At 44.7% G+C, this 16,644-nt stretch overlaps 2 protein-coding genes across 3 annotated transcripts in view; one reads left to right on the top strand and one right to left on the bottom strand.

Annotated features, from left to right (window-relative positions):
* Nucleotides 1-465: 465 nt before the first annotated feature.
* ipo4 (importin 4) lies at nucleotides 466-10,247 on the top strand. Of its 2 annotated transcripts, XM_031850156.1 has the most exons (30): nucleotides 466-821; nucleotides 946-1,032; nucleotides 1,173-1,252; nucleotides 1,352-1,393; nucleotides 1,591-1,720; nucleotides 1,829-2,008; nucleotides 2,140-2,205; nucleotides 2,302-2,403; nucleotides 2,542-2,625; nucleotides 2,974-3,129; nucleotides 3,267-3,320; nucleotides 3,482-3,591; nucleotides 3,764-3,872; nucleotides 4,009-4,138; nucleotides 4,408-4,521; nucleotides 4,606-4,719; nucleotides 4,914-5,037; nucleotides 5,579-5,690; nucleotides 5,784-5,926; nucleotides 6,019-6,096; nucleotides 6,332-6,389; nucleotides 6,663-6,768; nucleotides 6,969-7,162; nucleotides 7,287-7,334; nucleotides 7,738-7,863; nucleotides 8,196-8,422; nucleotides 8,549-8,681; nucleotides 8,799-8,903; nucleotides 9,490-9,559; nucleotides 9,760-10,247. In XM_031850156.1, exons 1-30 carry the CDS (start codon nucleotides 756-758, stop codon nucleotides 9,888-9,890), a joined length of 3,279 nt encoding a protein of 1,092 aa, XP_031706016.1. In that variant the 5' UTR covers nucleotides 466-755; the 3' UTR covers nucleotides 9,891-10,247. The 2 variants fall into 2 exon arrangements, with proteins under 2 accessions (XP_031706016.1, XP_031706017.1); XM_031850157.1 differs by lacking the exon at nucleotides 8,549-8,681 and having other exon boundaries at nucleotides 8,196-8,387; nucleotides 8,868-8,903.
* Nucleotides 10,248-14,100: 3,853 nt separating this feature from the next.
* The window catches only part of rec8b (REC8 meiotic recombination protein b), an 8,878-nt gene continuing 6,334 nt past the window's right edge, over nucleotides 14,101-16,644 (bottom strand). Inside the window, exons 12-18 of the mRNA XM_031849769.1 lie at nucleotides 16,458-16,533; nucleotides 15,913-16,058; nucleotides 15,585-15,624; nucleotides 15,359-15,434; nucleotides 15,147-15,245; nucleotides 14,813-14,919; nucleotides 14,101-14,504 (exon numbers count right to left, since the gene is read on the bottom strand). Of these exons, the coding sequence (XP_031705629.1) occupies nucleotides 14,413-14,504; nucleotides 14,813-14,919; nucleotides 15,147-15,245; nucleotides 15,359-15,434; nucleotides 15,585-15,624; nucleotides 15,913-16,058; nucleotides 16,458-16,533 (636 nt within the window). The 3' untranslated portion in view covers nucleotides 14,101-14,412. The remainder of the gene's footprint in view (nucleotides 14,505-14,812; nucleotides 14,920-15,146; nucleotides 15,246-15,358; nucleotides 15,435-15,584; nucleotides 15,625-15,912; nucleotides 16,059-16,457; nucleotides 16,534-16,644) is intronic.

Here is a 16,644-nt window from a genome sequence, read left to right on the forward strand (position 1 = left end):
CAATTTTGTACATAAACACATAGCAGATATTGTTTTTTATCAGAATCCTGTGGGTTTTACATATTAAAAAATAAACTGTTCCATTCTTTCTGGTAAACATACTACGTAGAAAGTTTGCATCTAAATGACCTCAATTATAGCATCACAGCACCACAAACTAGCCTACTAGCTCGGCCTACATCCTCCAAAATGACCAGACTGAACATTATAACCTTCATGAAGGTATGCTTTTTAGCAGGAATATAAATATAAAGCAGCATAACATTGAATTATTAAGGTAGTATACAAGTGTCTCAAAGTTGCACATGCTCCATACATATACTAAATTACTTTCTATCATGTTGCAATGCCACTGATTTTCGAGTTGCACTGTGCCCTCCTCTCCCGCTGGGGGCGCTGTTTGTTTCTCTCAGCTTTAATGCACGCGGATCGCTGCCGGTCCCTTTAACTCAACTCACATGGAACTCCTGGCTGGTTCGGCCCCGCGTGCTGGCAGTTGAATCCCCTTAACGGACTAGACCGAGCGGCACCAATCTGTCACACTCGCCATTCGGCTTGATAACTTTTATACCGTTATTTTTTAAAGTGAATTCTCACGGGAAAAGCGGTAGCTTTTGATTAGACCGGCCCACAGAGGGCTCTGTTTACACACTTGACAGCCGTAGCATACCACACCGCGAAAGGACAACTTGCCTGGTTTATTCAGAAATATTAATTTAACGGTTAACTGAAGGTGGTAGCTCTGAGCTGGCGAGATGGCAGAGGAACTTGAGAAAATCCTTTCACAGCTGACTCAGCCTGACAATGCTGTCATTCAGCAGGTAACGCCTCGGATAACTTTGTTCGAGTTAGCATTCATTGTTGGTGCCCTGTGATTTCTACAATACTGTGACAGCTATTTGTGGCACAGCCGGTCTAAGTGAGACCTCTTTTGTCCCCTGTTAGGCCACCGCCCAGCTGAAACAGGCTTTCAAAGACCCGGCCATTATACCGGCCCTGTGTGCTGTCATGAGCGGCTCCCAAAACCCTCAGGTATTGTGTTTGTGTGCGGGGGGAGAGAGCAGTGAGAGAATGGTTGTTTTATCCTCTGGGATCAGTATAATTTCCAGAATGATGATGTGCTTTCATCTATACAAACTACCTGACATCTTTTTCCTGATTGGACCTCTTAGATCCGTCAGTCAGCTGCAGTGATGCTGAGGTTGAGAGTGAAGAAACACTGGAAGAAGATCAGCCCCGATGATAGAGAGAGGTTCGCTCATTTCTTTTCATTGCAACTTTTCACACTATCCTAACAATTGTTATAGTGAAAATTAATTTGTAATTGTGATGTTTGTCTTCATTCATGCAGCCTAAAGGCCGTGGTGTTGCAGGTCTTCATGCAGGAAACGGAGTAAGCAGTAATCCGTTAATACAATAATAACACGCTGTGTCTTAAATGACTGAGATTTCATGTCTTCTAAATGACACTTGACACGCATACAAGGTTACGTAAAGTGTGTTTGGCCACGTGTAGCCGTACACATGTGAAATGTAATGTATGAATGAGCCTGAACTCTATGCATATGTCTGTCTATCTGTATTTTGCAGGCACACAGTGCAGCACTCACTCTCCCAACTGTGCGCAGTGATGGTTAAACATGAGACACCAGACCGCTGGCCTGCCCTGCTGCAGCTACTCAATGAATCCACCAAGAGCAGCAACCCTCATGACAGACGGGTACGGGACTCCTTTGTGTAGAGTTGTTAAAATACCTCAGTCTCCGGTTATATCGTATTACGTGATCTTTGTCAATAACGGCAAATCAATGCTCTTCTTTGCTAACAGGTTGGCCTCCTGCTGCTGAATAAGGTGATGGAGTCCAATCCTGAGCCTTTCAAGCCTCACTACTGCCAGCTGCTCCAGCTGTTTAGTACTGTGCTGCAGGACCACAACAACCCTACGGCCTTGTACTACTGCATCCTCACCCTCACGGCCATAACTGCATACACCGGCACAAAAGAGATGGTGAGGCATTGTTAACGCTTTAACTTTGACATTTGGCATTTCTAATGGTATATAGACAATTAAACCATTACAGATGGGGATATATATTTATGCACTTTTTAATGACTAAGTGACATGTTGCTGCCCTACAGAACCAGATGCGTTCTATCATCCCAAGTCTGATGGTCGCTCTGCAACACCTCATCAAGGCAGATCAGGTAAGCTGTAATATGTTGAAGACATTTAACAAGCATTGCGGTTGTCAGCTAAGTGTATTTAAGTCTAATTATGGGGGTTTGTCTGTGTCTGCACAGGGCCAAGCAAGCGAGGCCATGGAGGTGTTAAATGAGCTCATGGAGAGCGAGGTGTCCATCATCGTCTCTCATGTTGCCGACATCGTCCGCTTCTGCTTGGAGGTGGGAACCTAATGTCTGAATTCTGTCTCTCCTCCCTACTCTTGTGTTATGAATTTCCTTTCATTTTCAGAACTAACAAATAATGTTTGTCATCTGAGAATTCCAATAACATATATTTAATATCTATGTTTGTGTCAGGTGGGCAGTGACACCACACTGAGTGACTCTCTGCGGGTGAAAGCCCTTTCTTGTATTGCCTTCCTCATCAAGCTGAAGAGCAAGGTAAAGTCACCTATCAGCTAATATACAGAAATACCTGGAACTGTCATATCAAGAACAGGACAACAAGTATCTGTAGTCTCGGTGTACCACAATCCTTCTGGGTTTATTATTCTTCAGAGGAGATCCTGGACAGATGTCCCTCAGTCAGTCTTGTTTTGATTCTTTATCGACATTTACCAAAGGTTACGTTTTCTATGCACAGATAGTTGTAGCAGACCGTAACACAATTCTTAGTTTCTGGCTAATTACATGCAGTGTCAGCTAGCTTGACCACAAACAAGTGTTCTGCTCTGTTACAGTACATTGAATGCATAAAAATAAATCCTCGTCATTTCCACTGCTCGGTAGACTGTGCTGAAGCAGAAGCTGCTGAACCCCATCCTGCAGTCCATTTTCCCTGTGCTGAACGCAGCTCCGCCTCCTGGTGAGCAGGACCCAGAGGACGAGGAGGACGACAGCGGAGAAGGCACAGACAATGACAATCCCAAACACTGTGCTGCTCAGGTTGGGACAAGTTGTGTTGATATGCAATGTGTCCTTCTGTTGTGTAAGAAAATATACTCGGCAACAGCTTTAATGGATTTACTGTGGAGGTGTGAGGAAGATGAATCTTGACGAATTGTATTTTTTTGTCCTTCCAGATTATTGACACTATGGCGCTCCATATGCCCCCAGAAATCCTGTTTAAACAACTGGTGAGTCCTCTGGATGTCCATGTAAACAACAACAGATATGTAACGTTACGGTGAATTTTCTTTTTCAATTTTCTTGATGAATCTTTAATACTGCATTGTGCATTTAAATAACCTGACTTAGGTTACTGCTCGTTGACGATGTATTACGTCATGTGTTTCAGATGCCCCTCACCCAGGCCTCCCTCGCCAGTGAGAACCCCTACGAGAGGAAAGGGGGTCTCATGTGTCTGGCTGTGCTAGCTGAAGGATGTGCTGACCACATACGCACCAAGTATGTCCAGGTGTCATCTGAAAAGTTCCCCTCATATTTAGTTTTCTCTTTTAAAATGAATGTATTTATTCATGATAGCACACCCATATTCTTTGTTGGGATTGGTCTGTTGGCTGACTAATAACAATTCCCAAGATTTGAGTACATTCACACTCTTGTCTGTATCTGTTAGGATGCTGTCATCAGTGCTGCAGACGGTGTGCCAGTGTCTCTCTGACAGTAACCAGGTGGTGCGCAGTGCCAGTCTTTTTGCTCTGGGACAGTTCTCTGAACATTTACAGGTGAGTAAACACAGCTACATGTTCAATGGTACACGCTTTTTTTTTTTTTTTTTTTTTTTTTATTATTACAATAATTAGTATTATTATGGTCACATTTAGTCTTTTTTTTTTTGTGTTTTCCACCTTTTGTTTCCAGCCTGAAGTGAGCAAGTACTGTGCAGAGTTGATGCCGTTGCTGCTGGGCTACCTTTCGTCCTTGAACCAGGCCAAAGTCGGCCATGTCACGAAGGCCTTTTATGCCCTCGAGAACTTCATGGAGAATCTCGGTGAGCTAAAAAATGTTGATGCAATGACTGACACAGCGTGGCCTCTGCAAGAGGAAATATGAAACTTCCCCAGACATCAACTTTTCTGACACAATTAATAAACTACATACAATTATCCAAACTTGTGTTTAATATGAGTTATTCAGTTGATTTGGTATTAAAAAGGTTCCATCATACATTTGACATGATTACAATTTAAATGATTTACCAAAGCTTTTGTCTTCCAACATTGTTTCTTCATGCTTCATCTCCTCTTTTTGTCTCAACAGGAGCAGATATTGAGCCCTACCTGCCGACTCTGATGGAGACCATGCTGTCTGCTCTTAACAACGCTGAAAACCTAAAGATCAAAGAGCTGGCTATGTCTGCCATAGGTGCCATAGGTAGGAATCCGTCAAAGATCCGTCAGATTGTTGCTGCTTGGCTCTAAGTGACCAGAGCCTCATTGTGAATCACTGTCTTCTCAGCCAATGCTGCCAAGGAGCTGTTGGTTCCCTACTTCCCTCCAGTTATTGAAAGCCTGAAGGGCTTCCTGACTGCCACCACAGAGGAAATGAGGTCTCTGCAGACTCAGTCCTTGGGTAGGTGAACCACAGGGGTTTGAAAAGCAAGAAGTTGTGATGTTTGTATATTTAGAACATGTCCCTGGTGGCATCTTGTTCTGCAAACATCTTGTGATAATGTAGTTTTTGTTTTACTCTGTTATGGCAACAAAATGTGCATCTCACTCAGCATGAATGAATGACTGTTGATCCTCTTGTGCTGTTGCTGTTAGATACTCTCTCTGTGCTCGCCCGCACCATCGGCAAAGATGTCTTCAGTCCTCTCGCTGCAGAGTGTGTTCAGCTGGGCCTCAACCTCACCGACGCCATCGATGATCCCGACCTGAGACGCTGCACGTATGTACCTTTGTGTGTCTGAATATTTAGGAGTATTTTTATTTTTACCTGTCCACACTAACTGTCTGTTAGTTTAAAGTAGTCACTCCCAAAGTGCTTCCATAGTCTTTTATCTAACACTTATATCTGCAGTACACCTGTGAGCCACATGAGGGAGCCTGCATCTTGTGGCGTTCTGATAATTGGAGCCTTCTTATAACTCTGAATGTAATATGAAAGGCTAGCGTACATTCTGTTTGTTTGTAAAGGAACTTAAAGGGTGGATACATTACATGTCAATATTAATATTTTACCTGCCTGGATTTGCCTCGCCCTGTTATTTCAGCCAAGATTAATGTTGCATATATGAAATTACATACATGAAATCAAATTGTCTCTTGTCACAATTTATAGATGAGGCCTATTACAAATTGTGAAGTCCTCAGAAACAAACATAATGAATAAGAATCCTTAAGTCTTCTTCTGTACAGACTTGAATACATAATTGTGCATAGATCCTGTAACCTTACCGTCATCTCTCTTTGTGTCTCCGCACCATCAGGTACAGTCTCTACTCCTCTGTATCCACAGTCAGCCCGGACTGCCTGACTCCTCACCTCACTGCCATTACAACGGTCATGCTGCTCGCTCTCAAGTCCAACGAGGGCATCACGGTATGACGCTCACAAACAACCCTCTGAAACCTACAGGCTATTCATAATATACACACTTATACAGCGTTTCATCCTCCTCCGTCCTCTCTTCAGGCACACGTTGAGGAGGACAAGACCTTCGTCCTGCTGGACGATGAGGACGACGACGACGACGACGACGACGAAGACGTGGAAGTAAAAGATGCGGATGATTTCCTGGAAGACGAGCCTGAGGCAGATATCCATGATTTTGCAGGGTAAGGGGGTCACACGCGTGCATGTATATTTACTACACCTGATCAAAAGACTGCTCTCGCTTCGTCTCATAATCACGTCTGTCCATCTTAAGGTTCAGTGTGGAAAACTCCTACATCGATGAGAAGGAGGACGCCTGCGATGCATTGGGAGAGATTGCCTTCAGCACCGGGTAACATAATCTAGTCTTAGCATGTATATGACCCTTCTTTAATTTCTCTTTGTCTGACGATTCACAGTTATTTAGGTGGTGGTGTAGGTGAATAGTTTTAAATGTCCTTTCCTATCTAATTGTATATGTTTTACGGTATGTCCTCAAAAAGCTTGTTGTACTAGCGTTGTCAGACATTGCACATGTGCGTACGTGTGTGTATTTTATTCTGTGTTGCTGTGGTTTCCCCCGATAGCGCTGCCTTCCAGCCCTTCCTGGAGTCCAGCTTCCAGCAGGTTTACGAGATGAGAGATGTAAGTACCTCTGGCTAATGTGCTGTGAAGGGCACTTTGCGGACTGTGTTTGTGCAGAGCATACATTGTGTCTCTGTTTATGAATGTCAGTGTCTGTAGGTAGATTGATAATGACAGCATTGTATCTGTGAGGATCAACTTTAGACTGGTTCCACTGGTCCTAGTATGGAATTGTTGTCTTGTTGAACAACACGTCTGAATGGCAGGTGCTTGTTCTCTCTTCTCAGCCCATAAATCTCTCATTCCGTGTGCGTCACCTCTTTCCGTTCATAGTTCCCCCACGAGGACGTCCGCAGGGCAGCATTTGGAGCGATGGGCCAGTTTTGTCGAGCTCAGCATCAAGTGTGGAAGGAGAATCCCACTGAGGCCAACCACCAGGGTAAAGCCTCTCTTCTCATAGTTCCCTCAGCATACAATATACTGTGAGATTATACACCAGTGCAAACAGTAACGTAGTCGCGTACAGGCCAGCTAACGTAGTCTTTTTCAAGCCTGTCGATCAGGTATCAATATGCCGATATCAGTCGCCTTCAGCTGATTGTAACTTAATTCCCCCCCCCCCCCCCTCCCCTCCCCCAGCCCTACTGAAGCTGCTGGATGTGGTGCTTCCTTGCTTTGTGGAAACAGTGCGAACAGAGCAAGAGCGCCAGGTTGTGATGGCCATCCTGGAAACCATGAACAACGTCGTGAAGTCCTGCAAGGAGGAGGCTTTCAAAACCCCTTCACGCCTGAAGGAGATCAGCTGCGTCATCCTTGATGTGCTCAAGAAAAAGGTGAGACACAGGGAGACTGATGAGGAAGAGGAGAGGGCTTTACTTGGTAAAAATCATCTCACATTCATGATATGTCCTCGGTGTTGTGCTAGTAACCCTCCATCATTGTTTTCTCTCTGCTCAGACTGTTTGTCAGGGCGGTGGTGATGAAGCTGATGATGAAGACCAACAGGTTGGCTGGCCTCTTGCTGCAAATAGAAGTCACAGTCATGGACATAAAGGTCCATCTCCACATATCAGTGGCCTACTGTCGCCACATTAGCGCATATTCGTAAATCCAAGTTCTTTGTATATGCTGATGAATATGAATTGGTTTATTCCAATGATGGGGAATTTATATAATATAGCGCTATTAATGCAAGAGCATCAATTTTAAGCTGTAAACCCTCACAAATACATAGATTCACTAAACTACATACAGTTCGAATTTCAAAAGTTCTATGTATTGAGACATAAAGATAGAATACATAGATATTGAATCAAATACTGCTTTTAACCCATTCTGTCCAAAAGCCCATGTCCTGCCCACCTCACTGTCCCTTTGCTCAGTGTGCCGTTTGTTGATTTCTGCTCAGGCGGAGTATGACGCCATGCTCCAGGAGTTTGCCGGGGAAGGAATTCCCCTCGTGGCCTCTTCTGTGCCCGCGGACACCTTCGCCCCTTTCCTCAACGACCTGCTGCCTCTCCTCATGAGCAAAGCGGTGGGTTTGGACCTACTGACAAGTACTGGAGTTCAACAAAAGGCTTATTTACTCAAACTTATTACTCAATTTTCTCAGCCCAAAATGATCCCAGTCCTGTCTTTTAGTAACACTGTGACTCCTGACTGCTTACTTTCTGTTTCGTGAAGTTCTTTACATCTGTAAGGCTCCTTCTTATTGACTACAGCCAGGCCATCAGCCCTTTCTAAATCAATCGCCATATTGGGTTATATGGTATCTCTTGATCCTTTGATGTATAGCCATGGTGTATTGCCACGAAGTATCGCCTTTTTGATGTGTCACACTAAATCATTTTCTTTCTCCCTCTGAAGAAATCCTCGTGCACGGTGGCCGACCGGTCCTTCTCCGTGGGTACGATCGGGGAAATCCTGCAGGCGCTTGTGGGCGTGTCCGGGGGCCAAGGAGTGGCAGGCAGACTGTCCAATCGTCTGCTTCCCGTGCTGGTAGCCGGAGTGAGGGACAGTGATCCTGAGGTTCGCAACAACAGCGTGTTCGGACTGGGATGTCTGGCCCAGGCAGCTGGACCCATATGTGCATCGTATCCTTCTTACGTGTGTGTGTGTGTGTGTGTGTGTGTGTGTGTGTGTGTGTGTTTGTTGTTTATACTTGCATAACAAAATAAATACATTCCCATGCAGCTGTTCCTTAGCAAAGCGTGTTCCAGAGACTATCCGATGATGCTGTCTGTGTTTTCCAGTATGCTGACCAGAGAGTCTGACCTCAGGGTGATTGACAACCTGTGCGCTGCCCTCTGCAGGATGATCATGAGCAACGTGGAGGCGGTCCCTCTTGAGCAGGTACATTCACAGCTCGAACCCCTCCTGACGAGAGAGTATTTTTAGCCGACACAAGTAACCTTTGCCGACAGCACTAAATTCATTACGAAGTCGAACGCCACATGTGCTCTCTAACAGGTGGTGCCTGCTCTGGTGGGTCGTCTCCCCCTCAAAGAGGACTTGGAGGAGAACAAGACGGTGTTCAGCTGCCTGGCTATGCTCTACACATACAGTCCTGCTCTGGTACGGTACACACATAATCTACACCACGCATCACCATCCCTGTGTGGAAGATATACTGTATGCGTCTGTCTCCACTGTCCATATGTGGTCCAGGATAATGTGAATCCTGCCTGCCTGAAAACAGTATCGGACATTTTTTGTTGAATGGGATAATCAGGCTTATTTATGGTGACATTAACACCACGGGTACATTTATATTACAATTTGTCTCTCAAGGATTTAAGTCAAGGATTTAACTCTTTATATGTCATGATGCTGAGATTTTCTGAGTAAAACAACCAAAGTGTTAAATCTACATTATTGGTGCCGGAGCAGCTTTTCAGGTGTTTGGAATGACCCCAACATATAAACCACAATCGGGCCAATCTTTCAATAATGTGTTACATGTTTTATAAAGTATAACTGCATCACAATATACAGGCATACAGCACGTTTCAACTCTCTAGATCACACAGTTCTAAAACATTAAGATGACAACAGGAGGCAAACATTTGATTAAAACACTTTGGACTTTGGAAACAGTTTAGTATACTGATATTAAACATTGTTGCCTTATTTCTTTTAATCTTTTTTTTTCCCCTTTCAGGTGGTGAAGCTGATGAAGCCCATAGTTGCTGCGTCCAGTCATGTCCTCGGCCACAAGGATGTTGATAAAGGTGAAGATTTCTTTGGGAACAGGTTTTCTTAGATCGCACTGAAAGAGGCTCCAACTTAAACTGAACTGAATGCACAACAACATACCCTTTCCTGCACTGTGTTCTTATCAAACATTCTCTTCTAATATTGCCGTTTTATTAATCCATCTTCAATGCTTTCCTCTCATCCCTAAACTCCTTATTTTGTCTCTCCTCCACAGAAACCCAGCACACTGTGGCCGTGCTGATGAAAGACTTTGCCCAGCACCACTCTGCAGACTTCCAAGCCTCTGTGACCTCCCTTCCTGGAGAGCAGCAGGCTACACTTAGTGCGGCCATCTCTGCCTCATAGCCCACACTCACCCTTCCACTCTCATGTGAAAACAATACATTTTTATTTGACAGTTTTGCCTCCGACTATTCACTTTTAATTTATTGCTATGTTGAACTTTTATTCTTCTAAACGGTTACGGTTTACCATCCTGTGTTGTTACCATTTTATTTAGTTCCCCTGTTGCTCCTGTAAAGTGCTACTGTTTGGACGAGCTTCTGGCTTTGCTATCTTGAGTGTGAAGCGATGAATTGATAAATGTAGCTCTTTGGTAGAAATCTCCCAGTGTAAGTCTGTGGACTTTAAACTTCATGCGGTCTCTCCTAACTCAGAGATGTATCTGCTACTTACTAAGGGCCAACACTGAAGCTGTGTGAAGCCCCCACAGAGGTCACTGACTAACTGGACATACTGAGCTAATAGGCCGCACAAAAGAAAACCGCACTTACTTTACCCACAATGCACTCTGTTAATGCCTGCAGCAGCTCAGCCTGTGACCGCGTGCAGCACTAACCAGTCTGTCTCTTTCTGGTCGGCCCCGTTAAGAACCACTCAACAGGACCCTACATCACACATTGGACGAGTGCAAGAGTTTTTTTTATTTTATTTATTTTTTTTTTTACAAACGCTACAAAATTGAACGTGATGTTACAACGCTGGCAAGTTTCGCCTTGCAGTTAATGGCAAGCCATCCAACCTCGCCTAACTGCCGAAAGAGCAACTGACAACGCTTTGAATTCTCTAAATAAATGCAAACGAGCATCCTGGAATCTGAAATTGATTTAAAGAATGTGGCCTTGGCTCGCTGAATCACATTAGATTGCGCTCTGTTTTTGGATGGCGGTGATGGTTGCTGCTCAGATCTCCCGTTGTCCCGGCGCATCAGTCAATTTTGGTTCCTTGTCTTCCATGTCCAATGCCATCGTCATCTGCACCGGAGTCAGTCTGGTCTCCCCTGACGGACACACAGAGAGGGCTTTATTTAAAATGCATGTGCCACTTAAACCACACAGATATATCAGTACGTGCTAATGACGAGAGGGATAAATACCACACGTTCGTAACAGCTCTCGGAACAGCCTTACGAATGAGCACACATAACACAACTGAGAAGATACAGTTAGGTCTATGTTTATTATGAGTATCTCTTAGTATTAGTTGTCATTCTGTTATGCATAAAGAAAAGGAACTGATTGGGACGAGTCAAACAGATTTTTCACAAATCCCCGACAGTGTTTAGGTCTAAAGCGTTCTCTGGACTCTGGTGTAATGTTTACGATGATCTCATTTCAGTCTCTGAGGTGCCGACACATTGCTGTGATCTACACCAGTCTGACAGTTCACCTGTTCTCTGGGAGGTCACTGTGGCACAGCCGAGTGACTTTAGCGGCATGGTTTATGCACATACAGAAATAGATCCTCCATTATAAGATGAACTATGAGCTCACACAGACATCGATAAAGAGAATGACTCCAGAAACCCTTAGAGCTGGCAGAAACAGCAACATAGGATGCATTAAAAAAAAACGAGTTAAACATTGAGTTGATTGATTTAAACTACTTCCAGACAGACCTGTGCATATGTGTTTCCAGGGTACGATGTTCATTCCTGTGCGACAGAAGGAGCGGTCAGTGTGGGCCTCGGTGCTGTACAGGACCTCCTGGAGCTGTTTCTCTCCAGGCTTCTGGGCTTTCACTCTCACCTACAGGAAGAAACCACACGCTTGTTATTTCACTATCGTCCTTTTGTGTGCTTCGGTTTACACGAAAACCAAAACGGTCGTCACCTCGAGGATGGTGATCTCTTTCTCCTTCAGCTTCCCTTTTCTGTTCTTAATCTGAGTCTTCTTGGTGTCAACCCACACCACCCTCTCCTTCACCTCTGACCTGGACACACACACACACACACACACGCAAGTTATTAAACAGAAAATTGCCTCCTGAGACCCCCTCACACTGAGAGCAGACTCACTCTTGGATGCCCAGATCGGCCAGTGTCGTGTCCAGGAAGGGGAACGGTTGGTGGGCCGGGTCGGGCTCCACCTGCATGGGCAGCGTCACCGACATGGGGATGGCCCACTCCAGCTCGACGCGCACCATCCCGGGGGACTCCCTGCCCGCTGGGCCGTCCGGTCCTCCTTTGGCTTGCTCCCCATTGGCCTCTCCCTCCTCCTCCGACAGGCCTTTTGTCTCGTCCGCTGCCAGCTTGACTCTCTGATCAGAACCTCAAACAAAAAGAACGTGAAGTATCCCTCGTCTGCGCTTTATGTCTCTGTGACTGGTGGTCGGTCTCTGCACTGGCCGGTCCGCTCTCCTCCTCTGGAGCTGGTGATTCAGAGCTCTGCCTCTTCCGATGATGGAGGCCTCTGGAAAGTGTGTGTCGAATGCACACAAGACTTGCTCTCTGATATAAGCAGCCGGTGGGAATGTGTGTTATGTGACACTCCGATGTTAGGTTTATTAGGCTGTCAGGGTGGTGATGGACGGGCAGCGGTGTTTGCACTGCCAGGTGTCTTTGTGGATTATCAGGCCGACCGGGCCAAGTAGACATGTTTTAACTGTAAATAGAGGAGGTATGTGTGCTCTTCCAGTCTGTGGAGAAACAACAAGAGAACTGAATGTTTTATGAACTAGAATTGTAAGTATGTATTACTAGTATGTAATGCAAACATTTGGTGACATAACGCATAACAACGTGCCAAGAGGTCACATCAGGGTCAGTATGGACAACCAGTTTATTACTGTTAGATACTGATCGATCCAGTGAACAGGAGGATGACGCACGGATCATTTGCATCACATTTTCGGCTTTTGGGAAAAAAAGAAAAAAAAAGAAAAGTGTTCTTGCTCTAAACTTACACAAACATGTTTGATCTGACTCTGTGTGCGTGTTTGTTTGTGTACACTGTCCTGTACAGCAGGAATTTTTTCCCACTAAACTAGTACTCTGGACTCGGCGTGTCACATTCCGTGGGCAGCCACAATGAATCCTCCTTACGTCAGCACTGTGGAGGGACGCAGATGATGTAAAGGCTCGGGAATGTATAGAGCCAAAGGGAGGTCGGCTGTCTGAGCGGCAGCTTCTGGAAGCACACGTTGGATTCTCTGCTCATTAAATTGGTTCCAACCAGAACTACAATGCTGATGAATGCTTGTTATGTCGCTTCATGTCTGCTGGATGTGTTATTAGGCAACTTTTTGACAAGTCATATGTCAGTGGTGTGGTCCCGGCTTATGTTTAGTGTATGTTATCTGATATATTGACCTGTTGGATCGCTTCATACAAGAGCTTATATTCCTTCAAAGGTATTTTTTACCACCCGCCTTACGTTCAGTGCCAATAACACGAAGGTATTTTGGCCTCACTAATGAGCCCCTGACCCTTTCTCTCGTCGTACCCGTATAAAGGAGCTACATTTTTCAAATGATGCATTTTATTAATGAAAACATTACACGGCAGTGTAAAGGACATTTCCCCCGTCACCTGAAGGTATCACAAGTGGCATCAACAGATTCTACCACGTCGATGCAAAGCAGGGTTTCGGCTGTGACTGCAGCACTGACCTCAGCTCAGTCACGAGGTGCCGCGTGGAATGTGGTGTTACCCTCGTGTGCACTCGCACACAGCAGTCTCCACAGTGTGTTTAACAGGCAAACACTTTTAATAGTGTGGAGCTATTGAGGCGTGAGGTCACACCGGGGGAGGTTTCTGCCAGCGAGGCACAATACTGTCCTGTTGGAGGCAGGGAGGTGCTGATATGCTTACAAGCTACATTTCAGTGGTTTCTGCACCACAAACTTAAATCAGATTATTTTTTAAATAAACTCTTTTTTGGTCCAGAACCACAAACCTTTAAGCTTCGTGTTCAGTGTCGTTATTCTGGGATTTATCGAGAAAGTTCAGTGTGGGCTCAAGTAGTTACATGTATTTACACTGCAGTGACTCTTGAACAGTTCACATTGGAGAATACTATGTTATAGAAAATAACTAAAGTAATATTCTAATAATGACGGGAAGTTTATCAGGCATGAATATGTTATGAGTGTGGAAGAATAATCGTATGCTTTACAGAGCAAAAAACATTTTATTAAAAGTTTAAGTTAAAATAGAATAATTACAAAAAATCACACAGCAGATGCAAACAGCATAAAAAGCTTAATTTAAAATCATTATAAAGGATTAGATCCCTACAGAAGATACAAACTGTATAACAAAACATGTTGCGTCCAGATGTTAAAAAATTCAGTAACAATAAACTCATTGGGTAAAAATATTAAAAAATACAACCATATGAACACATTATACCCAGATTAAAATGGTTAAAAATCATTAAAACACTTGCAAACATAACGCAGCTCAATGTTTCACCATTCTGAGTAATTTAACAATTCATATAAAAACATTTAACCCGTTGATATGTTGTTGAAGCTATAAAAGATCAAATTCATTCAATATATTCATCAGTTAAAAAAACAAAACAATCATAACTGTACCTCAATGGCACTTTAGTGTGAGTAACTGTGTGTGTGTGTGTGTGTGTGTTCAGGCGGTCATCCTGAGCGCTGCAGGGTTTATGATGATGTCACTGAAGGGTTTAGTCTGTTGGACAGTCAGCTGTCGAGCAGACAGCAGCTCTGAAGAAGAGACGAACGTCACAGATCAACACCATCACAAAGTTCACTGACTGTTACTGAGATAAGAGAGCAAAACTCTCAGTATATAAAATAGAATATATATTTTGGAGCTGGCATCAAAGTGCCTTAAAGGCTTACTTGTAGTGCTATTACATATGCAGAAATATATATGAACTGTCCCTACTATTGATTTATTTCAACACTAATAGCCTTATTCCTAAGATCTCTATTGCTGTCTGCATGAAATCAATTTCCAAGTCATCAGTGACGAACAGGAACAAGAAAACAGCAGCTTGTGGTTTCCTCACCCAGCAGTTTGTAGAGAGTGTGAGCTGCAGTGGTGCGGTCGGCCTCTAGGGGCACCAGAGAGTCAAAGGTGATTACTCCAAACCTCTGCAGGCTGGAGGAGATCCAACTGGAAGACAGAGAGGCATATTACGTATTATGCTTCCAATACTTTGTTACCATCAGTAGCAGTAAGAGATGTGGTTGAAACGGACTCGCACACGAGTGAATCCACAATGTCACATTACAGCAGAGTTTCCACGTCAAACATGAAGGTGACTCTTCTAATAACTGTTGGGATCATCATGGTCAACCTAGGTGTGTGTGTGTGTGTAGTGTGTATACTGAATAAAGTACCTAAGGATGTCTCTGTCCTCGTCAGTCTGAGCCTCGGGCATCTCCACATTCTCCTCTGCAATAGACTCCATTCGTAGATGGGCCTCCTCTTGTGGAGACCTACACACACACACACACGCACACACACACACACACACGCACACGCACACACACACACACTCACAGTGATCTCTTTCTTTATCCACCTAGCTGTCCGTCCGTCTGACACTTACCATCTGCTGACGGGAGTGATGGCGTCGCTCAAGGATTTGTCCTCTTTGGACATGTCCAGGATCATGTCCACCACGGCTGTTTACACACACGCACACGCACACGCACACACACACACACACACACACACACACAGCACTCAGTGAACGGCTGTAAGTGAATGGTGTGCTGCGAGAACGCGACCTGAAAGACTGATGTGATGTGACCGAGGAAGAGAGGACTTCTCACATGAGCCCTCAGTGGGTTGTAGTCCTGACTCACTGGATATCTGAAAAAGAGAGAGACAGAGCTTCATGAAATAGAAACGAGGTTTATGATCTAATTTCTCTCACCACTGAACCGAACACACCAGCTGGCAGGCTACGACTGCTGGCTAACCTTTATTATCGTAGCCGACAGTTTTACAAACACCCTCTCAGGTTTTTGCGTGCCATGACGCGGGACTTTGTTTGTTTCCTCCCTACAGACGGCACTATTTGACTTTAGATTACTACGCGGTGCCAGGACGTAAAAACACCTCCACTCCTCTTTAAAGTGCAGCTCCTCACAGACCCACCTCCCTCGCGCTCGACTGCCTCCTCTTCCTCTCTGTCCTCAGTATTTCTCTGTCATGCTGTGACTCCTCTTCCTCCTCATGTCCGGGCAGGGTGGTGAGCGAGGTGCACTGCTTCCACAGGGACTGGAGGTCGGTGTGGAGGAGGGCTGTGGGGAGGGGTCAAAGGTTATGCTCAGTATTTAGTATTTTCTTCACAACAGCTGATGTGAAAAACACACTCAAAGTTCACGATGAGTTTTACGCTGCGGGTTCTAGAAAGAGCTCGGTTCTGTTTCTGAGATTGGCCCGTGTCCTTGAGCATGGTGCTTTCTCTCTGACTGCACATCGTTTGAACATTTTAAGTGAAAAACTGACCATTGAGGATCATTCAACTTTCTTGAAGATGGAATTTGTTTTCTTAGGACATTTATTTATTTATTTATTGGCTTCTTTTCCCAGATGTTTGCAGATCTACTGGAAAAAGCTAGGCAATGATTGTTAATGTTCAGTCAACAGTGTGTGTGTTTTTCCTCCAGCTAGGGGGCAGTGTGGCACTTAGCACTGACATCCACAGGGGGCGGCGAAGAGCTGAGCAGGAGTGGCACGCTTGGTCAAGGAGGGCAAGTCCAGCAACACCTCAGACTGAGAGGGAGAACAAACACATCAGCATGAGGTCACAGTTTCTAGTAGGAGTTCTGCTCGTTTTGAGAGAGAGAGAGAGAGAGAGAGAGAGAGAGAGAGAGAGAGAGAGAG

Source organism: Anarrhichthys ocellatus, unplaced genomic scaffold, assembly GCF_004355925.1.
Source record: "Anarrhichthys ocellatus isolate YVR2014 unplaced genomic scaffold, GSC_Weel_1.0 scaffold10, whole genome shotgun sequence".
Lineage (NCBI taxonomy): Eukaryota > Metazoa > Chordata > Actinopteri > Perciformes > Anarhichadidae > Anarrhichthys > Anarrhichthys ocellatus.

Coding starts and splice junctions, on each gene's coding strand:
- ipo4 (XM_031850156.1), top strand. CDS start 756: ATGGCAGAGGAACTTGAGAAAATCCTTTCACAGCTGACTCAGCCTGAC. Junction 1,721..1,828: donor GCAACCCTCATGACAGACGG/GTACGGGACTCC, acceptor CTTTGCTAACAG/GTTGGCCTCCTGCTGCTGAA. Junction 7,864..8,195: donor CTCTCCTCATGAGCAAAGCG/GTGGGTTTGGAC, acceptor CTCCCTCTGAAG/AAATCCTCGTGCACGGTGGC.